A 16,707-nucleotide genomic window follows, 5' to 3' on the forward strand; every position below is an offset into this window, starting at 1 on the left:
TAAATGCAGTGGCTGTGTCACTTGCAGCCACATGCTGACTGGAACCACATTTGCTCATCCCCACAGTGGAAAACGGATTCCTATTAACCATTATATCTCATGTAGGACCACACATGTGGTATACATGATTACATGCCCATGCGGACTATCTTACGTTGGGAAAACCGACATGACCTTAAGAGACCGGATCAGGGGACATCGTTCGGGGATAACTACAGACTTTAGGGATCAAAGAACGGATAAACCAGTGGCCAAACATTTTTTATCAGCACAACACTACCTACCGACTCTTCGTTTTATAGCAATTGACCATGTCCCGAACCCACCAAGAGGAGGGGACAGGTCTAAGCTATTACTCCAGCGGGAAGCCTACTGGATCCACAAATTAAATACAGTGACCCCAAAAGGACTAAACGAACATCTTGTCCTCTCGATGTTTCTGTAGAGTATTTTTTTATGTCCACAGGTGTTTGGACTTTGATACATTTTTCTTGATACAGTTTTGTGATACTTCTTGATATTGTTTGATACTTTGTTTCATCTTTTCTTGGTCTGTTTTTACAGACTTGGAAAATAAGCGATTCTAGTTTGATATACACTATACATTCCATGTAGCTGAAATAATAGTCATTGCATGTACCTGTTTTGCTTTGTTCTCTTTATGTTAGATAGAGTACTATGATTCTATGGGCGTGGGGCGTTGATACTGCCAGTTGATATGCCAGGGAGTATAATTGATAATTATAGACCATACAGAGGCTTGTGCCCAATAAGAGGAAGTGGATTTCACTCTGGATGGTAAATTAGCTCCCACCCCCATACAGTAATAGTGATGATGGTATCTGATGCTTCTCCTTTAATTAACATCACATGAACATATATGTTTATAGTATAAAGTAATTGTGTTACTCTGTGCCAATTTCAGTGAACATAGAAAGATTTGATATAGTATTCTATTTGATATGTTTTGTATGTTTGCAGTTTAGTTTACTGCACCCCAGAGATCTATGTGATCTGTCTTTTATTTATTGTTTAGACTCTATTTTTTCACACATTACTCACTGCTGATGAATTTTTTGCACTTTGATGTCACTGACAGATCTTCTAGATCTCGGGATTTAAGGTAACTCTGTCCTCCATCACTGATGTTTATGTCCGATTCTCTGTTTCTGTCGTAGACAGGAACATTTGCACTGTTTGTTTGGTTGCGTAGCAACCTGGTTACATGCACTTCTGTGCAGGTCAGGTGGTAGCTCCCACGTGGTCTTTCTACTTCCGGGTACCCCGGCTTGCCGGCCACCGGATCCTCTCACTGGAGTATAGACATTGTTTGTTCGGTTGCCTTGCAACCAGGTCACCTGCACGTGCACGTGTGCACTCCTCATGGGCAGTGGCGGATCCAGAGCCTGATCTCGGGAGGGGCACTTGTAGATTATTTAAAAAAAATAATCCTAGCACAATAACCACTACAGCTCAGTGTAGTAGTTATGGTGCCAGTAGTGCCAGGATCCCACCCCGGAGTAAGTAGTCATACCGTTTAAGAACAGTTTGACAACTTACCTGGGGTCTGCTGGGATATAGGGCATAGGAGAAGTGGTGTGTGTTAGGGGTGAAGTGTGTGTGAAAGGTGCAGTGTGTGTGTGAGCGGTGAAGTGAGTGTGAGTGCGTAAGGGTGGCAGTGTGTGTGTTAGGGGGCAGTGTGTGTATGGGGGCACTGTATGTCTGTGTGGGGCAGTGTGTGTATGGGGGGCACTGTATGTCTATGTGGGGCAGTGTGTGTATGGGGGGCACTGTGTGTATGGGGGGGTCGTGTGTGTGTGTTTGGGGCAATGTGTGTATGGGGGGGCAGCAGGGTGTGTAGGGCACTGTGTGTGTATAGGTGTGCAGTGTGTGCGGGGCAGTATGTGTATGGGGCAGTGTTTGTGGGGCAGTGTGTATGGGGACAGTGTTTGTGGGACAGTGTTGTATGGGGACAGTGTTTGTGGGGCAGTGTGTGTATGGAGGCAGTGTTTGTGGGGGCAGTGTGTGTATGGGGTCAGTGTGTGTAGTGTTTGTATGTGGGGCAGTGTTTGTGGGTCAGTGTGTGTATGGGGTCAGTGTGTGTAAGGGGGAAGTGTGTGTATGGGGCAGTGTTTGTGGGGCAGTGTGTGTGTGGGGCAGTGTGTGTATGGGGTCAGTGTGTGTAGTGTGTGTATGGGGTCAGTGTGTGTATGGGTTCAGTGTGTGTATGGGGGCAGTGTGTATGGGGGCAGTGTGTATGTGGGGCAGTGTGTATGGGGGCAGTGTGTATGTGGGGCAGTGTGTATGGGGGCAGTGTGTATGGGGGCAGTGTATGTGGGGCAGTGTGTATGGGGGCAGTGTGTATGGGGGCAGTGTGTATGGGGGCAGTGTGTATGTGGGGCAGTGTGTATGGGGGCAGTGTGTATGGGGGCAGTGTATGTGGGGCAGTGTGTATGGGGGCAGTGTGTATGGGGGCAGTGTGTATGTGGGGCAGTGTGTATGGGGGCAGTGTGTATGGGGGCAGTGTATGTGGGGCAGTGTGTATGGGGGCAGTGTGTATGGGGGCAGTGTGTATGGGGGCAGTGTATGTGGGGCAGTGTGTATGGGGGCAGTGTGTATGGGGGCAGTGTGTATGTGGGGCAGTGTATGTGGGGCAGTGTGTATGGGGGCAGTGTGTATGGGGGCAGTGTGTATGTGGGGCAGTGTGTATGGGGGCAGTGTGTATGGGGCAGTGTGTATGTGGGCAGTGTATGTTGGGCAGTGTATGTTGGGCAGTGTGTATGTGGGGCAGTGTGTATGGGGGCAGTGTATGTTGGGCAGTGTGTATGTGGGGCAGTGTGTATGGGGGCAGTGTGTATGTGGGGCAGTGTTTATGGGGGCAGTGTTTATGGGGGCAGTGTATGTTGGGCAGTGTGTATGTGGGGCAGTGTGTATGGGGGCAGTGTATGGGGGCAGTGTATGTTGGGCAGTGTGTATGTGGGGCAGTGTGTATGGGGGCAGTGTATGTTGGGCAGTGTGTATGTGGGGCAGTGTGTATGGGGGCAGTGTATGTTGGGCAGTGTGTATGTGGGGCAGTGTGTATGGGGGCAGTGTATGTTGGGCAGTGTGTATGTGGGGCAGTGTGTATGGGGGCAGTGTGTATGTGGGGCAGTGTGTATGGGGGCAGTGTATGTTGGGCAGTGTGTATGTGGGGCAGTGTGTATGGGGGCAGTGTATGTTGGGCAGTGTGTATGTGGGGCAGTGTGTATGGGGGCAGTGTATGTTGGGCAGTGTGTATGTGGGGCAGTGTGTATGGGGGCAGTGTGTATGTGGGGCAGTGTGTATGGGGGCAGTGTATGTTGGGCAGTGTGTATGTGGGGCAGTGTGTATGGGGGCAGTGTATGTTGGGCAGTGTATGTTGGGCAGTGTGTATGTGGGGCAGTGTGTATGGGGGCAGTGTATGTTGGGCAGTGTGTATGTGGGGCAGTGTGTATGGGGGCAGTGTATGTGGGGCAGTGTGTATGGGGGCAGTGTGTATGGGGGCAGTGTGTATGTGGGGCAGTGTGTATGGGGGCAGTGTGTATGGGGGCAGTGTGTATGTGGGGCAGTGTGTATGTTGGGCAGTGTGTATGTGGGGCAGTGTGTATGGGGGCAGTGTATGTTGGGCAGTGTGTATGTGGGGCAGTGTGTATGGGGGCAGTGTATGTGGGGCAGTGTGTATGTGGGGCAGTGTGTATGGGGGCAGTGTGTATGTGGGGCAGTGTGTATGGGGGCAGTGTATGTTGGGCAGTGTGTATGTGGGGCAGTGTGTATGTGGGGCAGTGTGTATGGGGGCAGTGTATGTTGGGCAGTGTGTATGTGGGGCAGTGTGTATGGGGGCAGTGTATGTTGGGCAGTGTGTATGGGGGCAGTGTGTATGGGGGAGGGGAGGAGGGAAGGGAGGCTTTTTAATAAAAAAATAAAAAAAAAATGTATTTAATAAAATATATTATGTCCCCCCTCCCTTCTTACCTTTATTGAGGAGGAGGGGGGACATTTCTGGATCCCTGGTGGTCCCAGTGGGGAATCCCTGGTGGTCCAGTGGTTTCAGTAAACTCTAGCCCGCGCTCCAGGGCTAGAGTTCACTCTCGCGAGATTTGGAGCGTTGCCGTGGTAACCGCGGCAACGCTCCAAATCTCGCGAGAGGAGGACCCGGAGGAGCTGCTGGTAACAGCTCCCGGGTCCTCTCTCCCTCCCTTGCCGGTCGGCTGTCAGCACAGTGCCTGCGGACCGGGGAGGGAGATCACTGATCACTGATCTCCCTCCCGGTCTGCAGGCACAATGCAGGGCTGGCACTTGGGCAATGTCAGCCCTGCATTAGCCGGCAGGGGAGAATCTCGGGGCGGGCAATTGCCCCGTTGCCCCCCCCCTGGATCCGCCAATGCTCATGGGGCTCCCTCACTTCCGGGTTCTTCAGCTGTTCGGCTGTCTGATTTTTTAATTGGTAAGCGTTATTACACTGAGATGTATATATTGCACACAATAAGTATGTTTCACTGTGATCTTGATAAAGACCCCAGGAGGGTCGAAACGTCGATTCTTTTACACAGGATTTGTATTATGATTTGATACAGTAAAGACCTTTTTTCCACGATTTAAAAGTCCTAGTGTGCTCCCTTTATTTATTATTGTATATTTGGGACGCGGGATTGCACCTAGGCAGTTTTTTATTTTTGTTTATAAATTCAGGAGGAGTGCCTTGCTTATCTATGTTTTATATATCTTGTACAGTGCTAGCGTGGCACTTGCATGAGCACCCCCACATTTGAATTAACCGCTTATCGTCTAAACAGCGATCTTCAAACGTAAATCAGGATCCATTTATGATGGAGGATTTTCTTAACCAGGCTGGAGCATTAGCAGAAACAGCAGAGACCCTATCTATCTCAGAAGAACAAGCACTATCGGTATTGTGGCCACGTAGTTCACAAGACTTACCTCATATTCATACAGCAAAAGACCTGTACAACGATCTATCTAGATTGAAAAAAAGGGAAGTAGACCTGGACCTGCATGGGGTTTTTCTGTCCGACTATTACAGATCCAAACACATTCCAAGGGGCTTTCGGATAAAAAATGCTCCAACTATAGGGAGACAGAACCCTAACTTCTGTAAAAAATGGATGAACATCTCAAACAAATGCTCCTTGGATTGGATGATAATAGTGATAGAAGAGGTCGGGACAGAATTGATCCAAGTTAAAAAATCAATACAGGAATTTGAGTTGACTCATGTCACTGCACTGCAAGCTATGCCATCCACCGAATTTTTGCTCAAACTACAGGACGATATTCAGAAGTACCAAAACATATCACACTTCTGTGAAATCAAACTGTCCACTTAGGAAGCAACACTGAGTGACACAATCAATTTCACATGCTGTTGTGCAAATGGGATAGACAACAGGTGTAAATTATGGGCAATTATCAAGACACCCACAATAAAGGAGTGGTTCTGCAGGTGGTGACCACAGACCACTTCTCAGTTCCTATGCTTCCTAGCTGATGTTTTGGTCACTTTTGAATGTTGGCGTTGCTTTCACTCTAGTGGTGGCATGAGATGGAGTCTACAACCCACACAAGTGGCTCAGGTAGTGCAGCTCATCCAGGATGGCACATCAATGAGAGCTGTGGCAAGAAGGTTTGCTGTGTCTGTCAGAGTAGTGTCCAGAGCATGGAGGCGCTACCAGGAGAAAGGCCAGTACATCAGGAGACGTGGAGGAGGCCGTAGAAGGTCAACAACTCAGCAGCAGGACCATTTCCTCCGCCTCTGTGCAAGGAGGAACAGGAGGAGCACTGCCAGAGTCCTGCAAAATGACCTCCAGCAGGCCACAAATGTGCATGTGTCTGCTTAAACGGCCAGAAACAGACTCCATGAGGGTGGTATGAGGGCCCGACGTCCACAGGTGGGGGTTGTGCTTACAGCCCAACACCGTGCAGGACGTTTGGCATTTGCCAGAGAACACCAATATTTGCAAATTCGCCACTGGTGCCCTGTGCTCTTCACAGATGAAAGCAGGTTCACACTGAGCACATGTGACAGACGTGACAGAGTCTGGAGACGCCGTGGAGAACGTTCTGCTGCCTGCAACATCCTCCAGCATGACCGGTATGGCAGTGGGTCAGTAATAGTGTGGGATAGCATTTCTTTGGGGGGCCGCACAGACCTCCATGTGCTCGCCAAAGGTAGCCTGACTGCCATTAGGTACCGAGATGAGATCCTCAAACCCTTGTGAGACCATATGCTGGTGTGGTTGGCCTTGGGTTCCTCCTAATGCAAGACAATGCTAGACCTCATGTGGCTGGAGTGTGTCAGCAATTCCTGCAAGACGAAGGCATTGATGCTATGGACTGGCCCGCCCGTTCCCCAGACCTGAATCCAATTGAGCACATCTGGGAAATAATGTCTCGCTCCATCCACCAACGTCATGTTGCACCACAGACTGTCCAGAAGTTGGCAGATGCTTCAGTCCAGGTCTGGGAGGAGATCCCTCAGGAGACCATCCGCCACCTCATCAGGAGCATGCACAGATGTTGTAGGGAGGTCATACAGGCACGTGGAGGCCACACACACCACTGAGCCTCATTTTGACTTGTTTTAAGGACATTACATCAGAGCTGGATCAACCTGTAGTGTGTTTTTCCACTTTAATTGTGAGTGTGACTCCAAATTCAGACCTCCATGGGTTGAAAAATGTTACTTCCATTTTTTCATTTTTGTGTGATTTTGTTGTCAGCACATTCAACTAAGGCTTCCTAGCTGACACTGAGGACCGTAAGCACTGCACCAGACACCACAAGCACCGCAGACTCCACAACCGCCGTAGCTTAACTAGCCGTCTTCCTCCCACCCTGGACCAATCTTGGATATCCAGAACCATGTGGGAAATACCTCTCCTACTTCAGAGAGCATAGCAGGAACAACTCTTACAAGAGCTAGTGATTAGAACCCACGGAAGTATAACGAGTATAGCAATCCCCAGTGTGAATAAAGCAGTTCCCCTCCAATCACGAGACCAAGCTATGTGTTGAGGGTTAAGCAGGAACTAAATTTTAATGGAGGCACTCTGGCCTTTTATGCAAGTTTCCCAACAAGGGTGACACCCAGGGGTGTATCTATCACGAGGCAAACAAGGCATTTGCCTTGGGCGGCACTTGTCAATGGGGCGGCAAAATGCCTTGTTTGCCTAGTGAGAGATACATATTTCAGCTTTAGATAAAAGCTGTAAGAAGAAAGAAAAAAAAACGATCAATCCGACGCCCCCTCGCACTTGCCACTCTCTCTCTGCTCTGCTCTGTCCCTGCTTCCTGATTAATGTCTGTTGCCATGGAGAGCAGAGAGCAAGCCGACCTCCCACGAGAAGCAGCATGCACCCTTCAGAGCCTCCTTCTATTCTAGCCGGGCAGCACATGCGGTCCGTGGAGGAGGAGTGCAGACATGCTGTCTGAATAGTTAAGCTCCGCTGAGCTGTGACAGGGAGAAACCGGGAAAAGCTGCAGTCTGTGGGTTGTTTTTTTTTTGGACTCTGCAGAGTGGGTGAGTAATTTAAATTTAACATATGAAAGTCTTTTTTAATTTTTTTATTTTAACAGCAATAAATCCCCCATATTATTTTTTTGGTACTGTTTAAAGAACAAACCCCTTATTCCTATTGTATTTTATAAGTCTTTTGTAGTAATGCAATTTTTTTTCCTTATTTTTATTAATTTTATTATTTAATTATAATAAAATGTAATTTATAATTATTATATAATTTATTTTATTATTATTTTTTTATTATTACTACTTTTTTTTTTAAAAGGTAAATTGACTGTCCTCAAAAGTCACAATAGGTTCTCGCCTGATTGTCCCCATATGCACCCCCCTGTCCTGCACAAATTTAGTCAGGACATCCAGACATGCTATGTCTGTTGATTTTCACTGTCGCTATATCTGTTGATTTTCACTGATGCTATGCATGTTGGTTGATTTTCACTGACGCTACACCTGTTGGCTGATTTTGACTGACGCTACGTCTGTTGATTTTCACTGACGCTACGTCTGTTGATTTTCACTGACGCTACGTCTGTTGATTTTCATTGACGCTACGTCTGTTGATTTTCACTGACGTTACGCCTGTTGGCTGATATTCACTGACGCTACGCCTGTTGATTTTCACTGACGCTACGTCTGTTGATTTTCACTGACGCTACGTCTGTTGATTTTCACTGACGCTACGTCTGTTGATTTTCACTGACGCTACGTCTGTTGATTTTCACTGACGCTACGTCTGTTGATTTTCACTGACGCTACGTCTGTTGATTTTCACTGACGCTACGTCTGTTGATTTTCACTGACGCTACGTCTGTTGATTTTCACTGACGCTACGTCTGTTGATTTTCACTGACGCTACGTCTGTTGATTTTAACTGATTAAGGGGGTGCCGAGTTTAGTCTCGCCTAGGGCAGCAAAAAACCAAGATACACAACTCGTGACACCCACGTGGACCGTGTTGGGCACAGGGACACAAAAGTAACAAACCAATAAAAACAGAGTTATACATTGAGATACTCCCATACAGTATACACAATCCCTCCCCTCTGCCTGGGAGATAATTAAGGCAGATAATGCATTAACTTAATTATCTCCAGGCAGAATTTTTTTTTTTTTTTTTAAAGTCCCATAAGTACCCCTTAACATAAATGTTACATCCCCTGATAGCCCTGATCTGGGTGAACAACATTGTGACGAGACCAACCTCGCCACATTGCATTGGAGGAGCCTGGTTGCCCGCCTGCTGTATTATGGACCGGCTGGATTATGGACCGGTAGCTAAAGGGTTAATTTTACTGTGCAGAAGGATTTATTTCTCCCTTTCTGCACAGCCGTTCGGTAGATTCTATCTACCGAACAAACAGCCTGTTTGCAACCTCCCCAGAGCCGTGGGAATATATATATATATATAGTAGTTCTATATATAAAAACTATTATACCTTGCATTCAGGCTTCAACGTTGTATGACCGGGTGCATCAACAGAGCTCCAGTATCAAAATAGTAGTAATGGTTGGCTGCACTCACGGGTATTCTAAAACGTAACTTTCATTGGAATAATTAAGAGCAGATCAACGTTTCAGTCCCCCTTGTGGACTTTCATCAGTTGATGCCGGTGAAATAGCTCAGTGGGCTAATGCATCAGCAGAATCTGTTCTAACCCGTCGCAGGTTCAAATCGCGGCAGGGTTGACTCAGCCCTTCATCCTTCCGAGGTAGATAAAATGAGTACCATTAAAAATTGGGTGATAGTAACAACCCCTGGATGTTGGGCTAAGGTAACATCCCCAGGATGCACTTGGAAACCAGAGTAATCTGAATGTACCTTTCCTGGTTAAATACTTTGTTATATATATATATATATATATATATATATATATATATATATATATATATATATATATATATATATATATATAAAATCCAAGGTGCTTGCACTCCAGATTTATATGACTGTGATGCCCGGTGCAATTCCAGCAAAAAAATCATAGGTATCCAAAAAAACAGAATGCACTCCAGGGTCTTTGTAAAGTAAAATGTAACTTTTAATTCATATACAAAATAAAAAATATATACATCAACGTTTCGGCTCACATTTGGAGCCTTCTTCAGGGAAAAAAAAAACTGGACATACCCCATTTGCAATACCTTGGGTTGTCTACTATTGCAAATGGTATGCCATCATGGAAATAATTCTCATTCCTGGGCTATCATAAGGTCTCAAAGGCAATGTAACCAATCTGGCAAATTTTAATGTGAAAAAAATGAAAAATTTAACATACTATATTTGACCTTGTAACTTCCCAAAACACTATAGAACCTGTACATAGGGGGTACTGTTTTACACGTGAGACATCTCTGAATACAAATATGTGTATTTTATTGCAGTAAAAGCAAACAGTATTATGACATTAACAGTTAAAATGAAATGTAGAACTAAACAAATAACAATGTCAAATTTTCTCCCTTTTTTATATTTTATTCATATTACTTTGTTTCATAGCTAAATATATGATGTTAAATGAAAGCCCTGTTTTTCCTGAATACAATTTTATATAATACGTGCGGGTGCACTTAATATGGAAGAGGTGAATTACGGTTGAACAGCCATAGTCAAATTCTAGGTTTTGTTTATATTTTGTTTTGATCACACCATGTACATTTGGCTCAGTCCTTAAGGGGTTAATGCTTATTTCTAAAGAAAACAAATGAAGTTTTCTATTTTTTTCACATAGCTAATGTTATCAACTCCCTTTTGCACTGCATATTTAAAGTGCCATTACCACTGAAGAGTCAAAACTATTATATTTGGATCATATAAATCAATCTCCTTTTTTATGCATGCTAGCACCATACTCACCTCTGCAATGGCAGACTGACAATGGACACTGTTCCATTGTTTATGTTCTATTGTCCCCATGTCCTTTTTGCTAAATATTATCCTTAACCCTGTTCAGATTGTATTACCTAACCTAGTTTTATGTTATTTGCAAACACCAACACATGACTTTCAATGCATACTTCAATATAATTTCTAAGCAGATTAAAGACTAGTGGACCCTAGAAAGAAGTCCAATCTGCAAACTTTACTTTTACAACTACATTCTGTGCTCTATCTTCAAACCAATATTCTATTGAAGAATGGGCTTTTTCACACAAACCAACTGCTTTCAGTTTTACAGTGTGTGGAACTGCATCAAATGTCTTAGCAAATCCTAGTAGACCACATGCACTAAAACATCATAATTTATATTTCTTCTCAATTTTTCATGAATGCATTTAGTTTAACCTATCTTTTATAAAACCAAACTTTTCCCTACAATGATACTGTTCAAAATGTGTTCCTGAATATTATCACATTTAGGAGACAGATACTTGATGTAATGGGAGTGACTTGCATACCATATTTAAAAAAAAAAAAAAAACAGTGTGTTGTAGTTGTATAGATGCACGTGAATGCCATCAGAACATTTTTTCATGGCCTATTGAACTTGATTGCTTTAAAGTATAACAGCTACACCAAATTACTACTTTTAACAGCATGGAAATCATATTTAATTATGCTAACAGTTACATGGCAATAGCTTTTTATGTGCCTTGAAGTGGTTTATTTCTAGGTTATATATGACCTTTTTGTATGGTTTTGCTGTATCTTTATTTAACTTTTTTCTCATTTGTGTTTCTCTTTTCTAGCTTTGGGAATTATATCGCAAACTACAATATGTACTGACATATATTGCTCCGTGGCAGATAGCTTGGGGTTCATCTTTTCATGTGTTTGCTCAAATTTTGTCCATACCTCGTATCCTTTTAATGGCATGAAATAATGGGCTGTGTAACATTAATATTGCAATTACGAATATATACATTTGTTTTTCAAAATATGTTTCTTTACAAATGTAGCTCTTTCAGTTTTAGCAATCTCAGATATTTTAAACAGGAAATTAAGTACAAGTAAATACACTAAATAAATGTAAAAAAACAGATGAACTCTCAGTTGAGACCGTTTCATAATTGTAATAGTAATCCGTTTTCATTTTCAGCATATAATTCAGCATTCTAAAAAAAGGTGTCAAATGACCAAGGGCAGTAGTTGATGGTTAGGAATGGACAGATACAGGTTGCGAGTGATTTGAATTGTAGAGGGCAAAAGAGAGAAAACAGGAAGACAAAAATAAAGAAGAAAACAAAAGGGAGAATGGGGATAAAAGTACATACATGTTTTGTGGATAACATGTTGGAAATGCTACTGTCCAAATGAGTGTCAAGATTAACTTGAGCATGACATTCTTCACCTCTTGTCTTTATTATATGTCAATAACTTGTCAAATAACCATATTGTATCGTTGTAGGTGCTATATAAATTCTAATAATAATAATAAACTATTCCCAAAGGACCTGTGTGAAGTTGTAGTTGAGCCATAGAAGGCTTGTTGTATTGATATTTTTTCAAGCTCTAATAAAAAAGGTATAGCTACCTTTATAGAGAAGGTAGGTCCATGTTTCTGAATTCTAGCCATGCACTGGCACAGTTAGGGTTACCTACTGTTCATAAATGTACTAAGAAGGGAGTGATTCACACTGTTCCCCACTTTAATTTTTTTAAATAGTAGCCCCACTGTGGGGGCATGAGTTGTGGACAGTGATCTCCCTCCCTCCCATTCTTTAAATTGAAGCCCCTCAGTGCCCACAGATGGAGTTAGGGTGGTGTATGTTATTAGCAATTGGAAAACTTGTCCCACTAGTGGGATGGTAAAATGGTGCATAAGGAAGGTATGAAAACTATTGTACTAATTTGGGTGTCAGGCAGTTTTTAACTTTTTAAAGGGACACTATAGTCACCAGAACAACTACAGCTTAATGTAGTTATTCTGGTGAGTATAATCATTGCCTTCAGGCATTTTAAATCAAACACTGCCTGTTCATAGAAAAGGCAGTGTTTACATTGCCCCCTAGAAACATCTCCAAGTGGCCACTCCTGAAATGGTCACTGGAGGTGCTTCCCGGGGCAGTGCTGCATAGTAGGCAGCACTGACAATCTGCATGGGGACGCTGAATTTTCCTCATAGCGATACATTCATTCAATGTATCTCTATAAGGAGGTACTGATTGGCTAAAATAGCGTTCTGCCCTACCCTCTTGTCAATTTCTGCCAACCCAATACTTTCCCTATGGGAAAGCATTGGATTGGCTACAATTTGGCGATTCTGATGTCACCAAGGAGGTGGATCGGAGGCGGGGCCAAAAACTGTCCAAAAGGATGTAATATGCAATTTGCAAGGAAACAGCCAGATCCTGTGGGAAAATCTCTTGTTGTTAGAAATGCCATGTCAAAAATTGCTTGGGATCTGTATAAACATACAAGCAAACAGATAAAATCTAATAGTGTAGTATATCACAACAATATTAGATTCTTTTCAAATAATTTGTATTAATGTTTTTGAAAATGTATAACAAATTATACAAACATTATATTAGGGGTAGGTGAGGGAAGGGAAACTTGGAAGTGGGAAAGGGTGTCCATCCATTATAGTAATACAAATACTAATGTACATAATATAAATTGTGCAATGATGCAATTCAACAATAAATCAGCTATTTAAAAACTATAGACTTTTTTAACATCTTCTTCCCATTTGTCTCAATTATATTTTAGTTTTGTGAAAGAGTGCATATTGCTCTTATGTGACAATTTGTGTTCTTTATTGTTAAGAACCAAGTTAAGAACCTCTTTAACTGATAGTTTCTTTTTTGTCTTCCAATATCTTGGCAAGCATGAGGTAGCAGCAATCAGGATGTGGCCTATTATTTTGTTCATTCTACTAATGGACTCAGGGAGTTTTTTAAATAATGCACGTTCCGAAGTTAACATATTGATAGTTCTATCTACTTTAACAATTAGATCATGAATCATTTTCCAGTACTTTGCAATTTTGGGGCAATACCACCATATATGAGCCAAAATTCCCCCAGCCCCCGCAGTCCCTCCAGCACCTAAGAATACATGTTTTTCATGTTATGCAGTCTGGATGGAGCCAAGTACCAGTGGTATAGAATTTTGTAGTGGTTCTCAAAGTGGTCAGTACAGAAAGAAATCCCTTTTAATGTTTTGAAAAAACTGAACCACTCGTCAAGCTCGTATTGCGTACCCAGCTTCGTCTCCCAAGATATCATGTGTTTCAGTTTGTCTGTGAGTTTGGCATTATATAATGAGTAACACTTAGATATTGTTACTCATTATACCTTACAATTTGGATTATATAAAAACTATTTAATAAAAATGTTAACTCTAGTGATTTATAGTTTTTTTCAGAGTCTGGTACATTATATATTTCTTTACATTTTTCAATAGTAAACATGCATTCTTCTTTATGTTCATTCGTTAGTCCATGTCTAAGTTTTAATTTTTCAAATGAAAGAATGGCGTTACCATGAAAAAATAAAAAACTATCTAGGTTTGTTATATGATACTCTCATTATATCTAGATTCAAAAAGGGCATATGGTCTTTCCATAATTCAATTGGCATTGCTCTATACACTCTTGCCGTGTGGTTGTTTTTAAAAACTATGTTCCGGGCCTTAAGGGTGGTTTTTGTTGATAAAAACAGTTTAGTGGCTCTAGATTTGTTTTTAGGACATAGCCAGGGCAATTCCGTAAGTCTAAATGGAATAATATTTGACTCCATTTCGATCCATCTTGGCCTGCTAGAATGACTATTAAAGCTCACCACCACTTCAGCATTAGTAGCAAAGTAGTACTTGCGGATATCTGGTACCCCAACACTGCCATCGGAATTGTGATGCTGCAGGGAAGTGAGCTTTATCCTGCTAGTTTTGTTTCTCCAAATAAATGTTAACATTACTGAGTGTATTTTATTGAAAAAAGATAATGGAATAGATAGAGCTATAGTCCTAAAGTAATATAAGATTTTTGTTAGAATTGTAATTTTAATGGATGCGATTCTCCCTAGCTATGAGAGTTCCTTCCCGGCCCATCTCTCCATCTCTTTTTGTAGATCCGACCATGCTTTCCTTAAGTTATAAATATGCATATTTACTAATTTTTTTCATAAATAATGCCTAGGTATTCTAAGCAATCATTTCCCCAATCGAACAAATACATTCTCTTAAGAATGGTAACTTCTGAGTGATTTATATGGAATGGGATGACCTGAGACTTGGACTCGTTTAATTTGTAATACAATACTTCTCCAAACTAAAATAAAATATCCTTAATATATTGTAAGGATTTTTTCAGAATTTTTCCGAATTTGAGTGCCAGAATTATATCATCAGCAAATAAACCAATTTTGTGAGTGGATCCTTTAGTAGTTATTCCTTCAATTTCTGGGGTCTTCTTAATCAGTTCAGCCAGGTGTTCCATGGCCAAGACAAACAGAATTGGAGATAAAGGTCCCATTAGTGAGACAAAAAGTATGGGATTTAAAACCAGAGGCTGAGACATGGGCGAAAGGGATAACGCCTGTATTGTTTTAACAAAGGACAACAGGATATTAAATCTTCTTAAAGTGCTCCATAAATAGCCCCAGTGTATCCTGTCAAATGCCTTCTCTGCATCCACTGAAAGAAGCAAAGAAGGCCTTTTGGTCAAATTAATGTGCTGAATCAAATCAATAAACCTTTTGGTCCCATCCGGTGCCTGTCTCCCTTGCACGAAACCCACTTGGTCACTATTAATCAATAAAGAGATTAATTTAGCTAACCTGTTTGCTAAAACTTTAGAGTAAATTTTTGAATCATTATTTATCAGAGAAATGGGCCTAAAAATAGGACACCTATCAGGAGTTTTTCCCAGCTTTGGCAAGGTGACTATTTGTGCGCACAAGGACTCCTCTGACATCCTCCCCTTGGTCTTGTAGGAATTAAACAATTTTGTCATATGGGGAATTAAGATTTCTGGAAAGGCTTTGTAATATGAAATAGTGAATCCATCAGGACCAGGGGCCTTTCCAGATGGCATAAATTGAATTGCCTCCGCTATCTCCTCAGCTGAAATGTTTCACTCTAAGCTTTTTAGATTGTCTGGAGACAACCAAGACAACATCACTGTATCTAAAAATGTATTAATTGTTACTTCAGAAGGTTGGGGAAGTTCTAAATCCAATTCCAGATTGTAAAGTCTGCTGTAGTATTCTGCGAACAGATCACTAATTTGAGTTAGATGGAATATTTTTTGTCCCTGGTCATTTAATAAATTTGCCATCTTTAACTGGGGATTTGCATGCCGGAGTTTAGACACCGAAAGGGTGGAGGCCCGGTTTCCTTTTAAATAAAATGTTTTCTTAAGGTGTCTCACCATGAGAGATGTGCGGTCTAAATTATTTTATGTATTTTTGACTTACTCTTTCCTATCATTGCTGATGGGGAAGCAGATGGGACAAATTTGTTTGCCTGATTCATAGAAACATAGAATGTTACGGCAGATAAGAACCATTCGGCCCATCAAGTCTACCCAATTTTCTAAATACTTTCATTAGTCCCTGGCCTTATCTTATAGTTAGGATAGCCTTATGCCTATCCCACGCATGCTTAAACTCCTTTACTGTGTTAACCTCTACCACTTGAGCTGAAAGGCTATTCCATGCATCCACTACCCTCTCAGTAAAGTAATACTTCTGGATATTATTTTTAAACCTTTGTCCTTCTAATTTAAGACTATGTCCTCTTGTTGTGGTAGTTTTTCTTCTTTTAAATATAGTCTCCTCCTTTACTGTGTTGATTCCCTTTATGTATTTAAATGTTTCTATCATATCCCCCCTGTCTCGTCTTTCCTCCAAGCTATACATGTTAGGATCCTTTAACCTTTCCTGGTAAGTTTTATCCTGCAATCCATGAACCAGTTTAGTAGCCCTTCTCTGAACTCTCTCTAAGGTATCAATATCCTTCTGAAGATACGGTCTCCAGTACTGTGAACAGTACTCCAAGTGAGGTCTCACCAGTGTTCTGTACAATGGCATGGGCACTTCCCTCTTTCTACTGCTAATACCTCTCCCTTTACAACCAAGCATTCTGCTAGCATTTCCTGCTGCTCTATTACATTGTCTGCCTACCTTTAAGTCATCAGAAATAATCACCCCTAAATCCCTTTCCTCAGATGTTGAAGTTAGGACTCTATCAAATATTCTGTACTCTGCCC

General features: G+C 42.1%; 1 protein-coding gene across 1 annotated transcript in view; it reads left to right on the forward strand.

Moving 5' to 3' along the window:
- PCNX2 (pecanex 2) overlaps window positions 1–16,707 on the forward strand; it is a 3,673,975-nt gene that overhangs the window by 1,566,675 nt on the left and 2,090,593 nt on the right. The window contains exon 19 of the mRNA XM_063443387.1: window positions 11,243–11,351. Coding sequence (XP_063299457.1) covers window positions 11,243–11,351 — 109 coding nt within the window. The remainder of the gene's footprint in view (window positions 1–11,242; window positions 11,352–16,707) is intronic.

Source organism: Pelobates fuscus, chromosome 2 (assembly GCF_036172605.1).
Source record: "Pelobates fuscus isolate aPelFus1 chromosome 2, aPelFus1.pri, whole genome shotgun sequence".
NCBI lineage: Eukaryota > Metazoa > Chordata > Amphibia > Anura > Pelobatidae > Pelobates > Pelobates fuscus.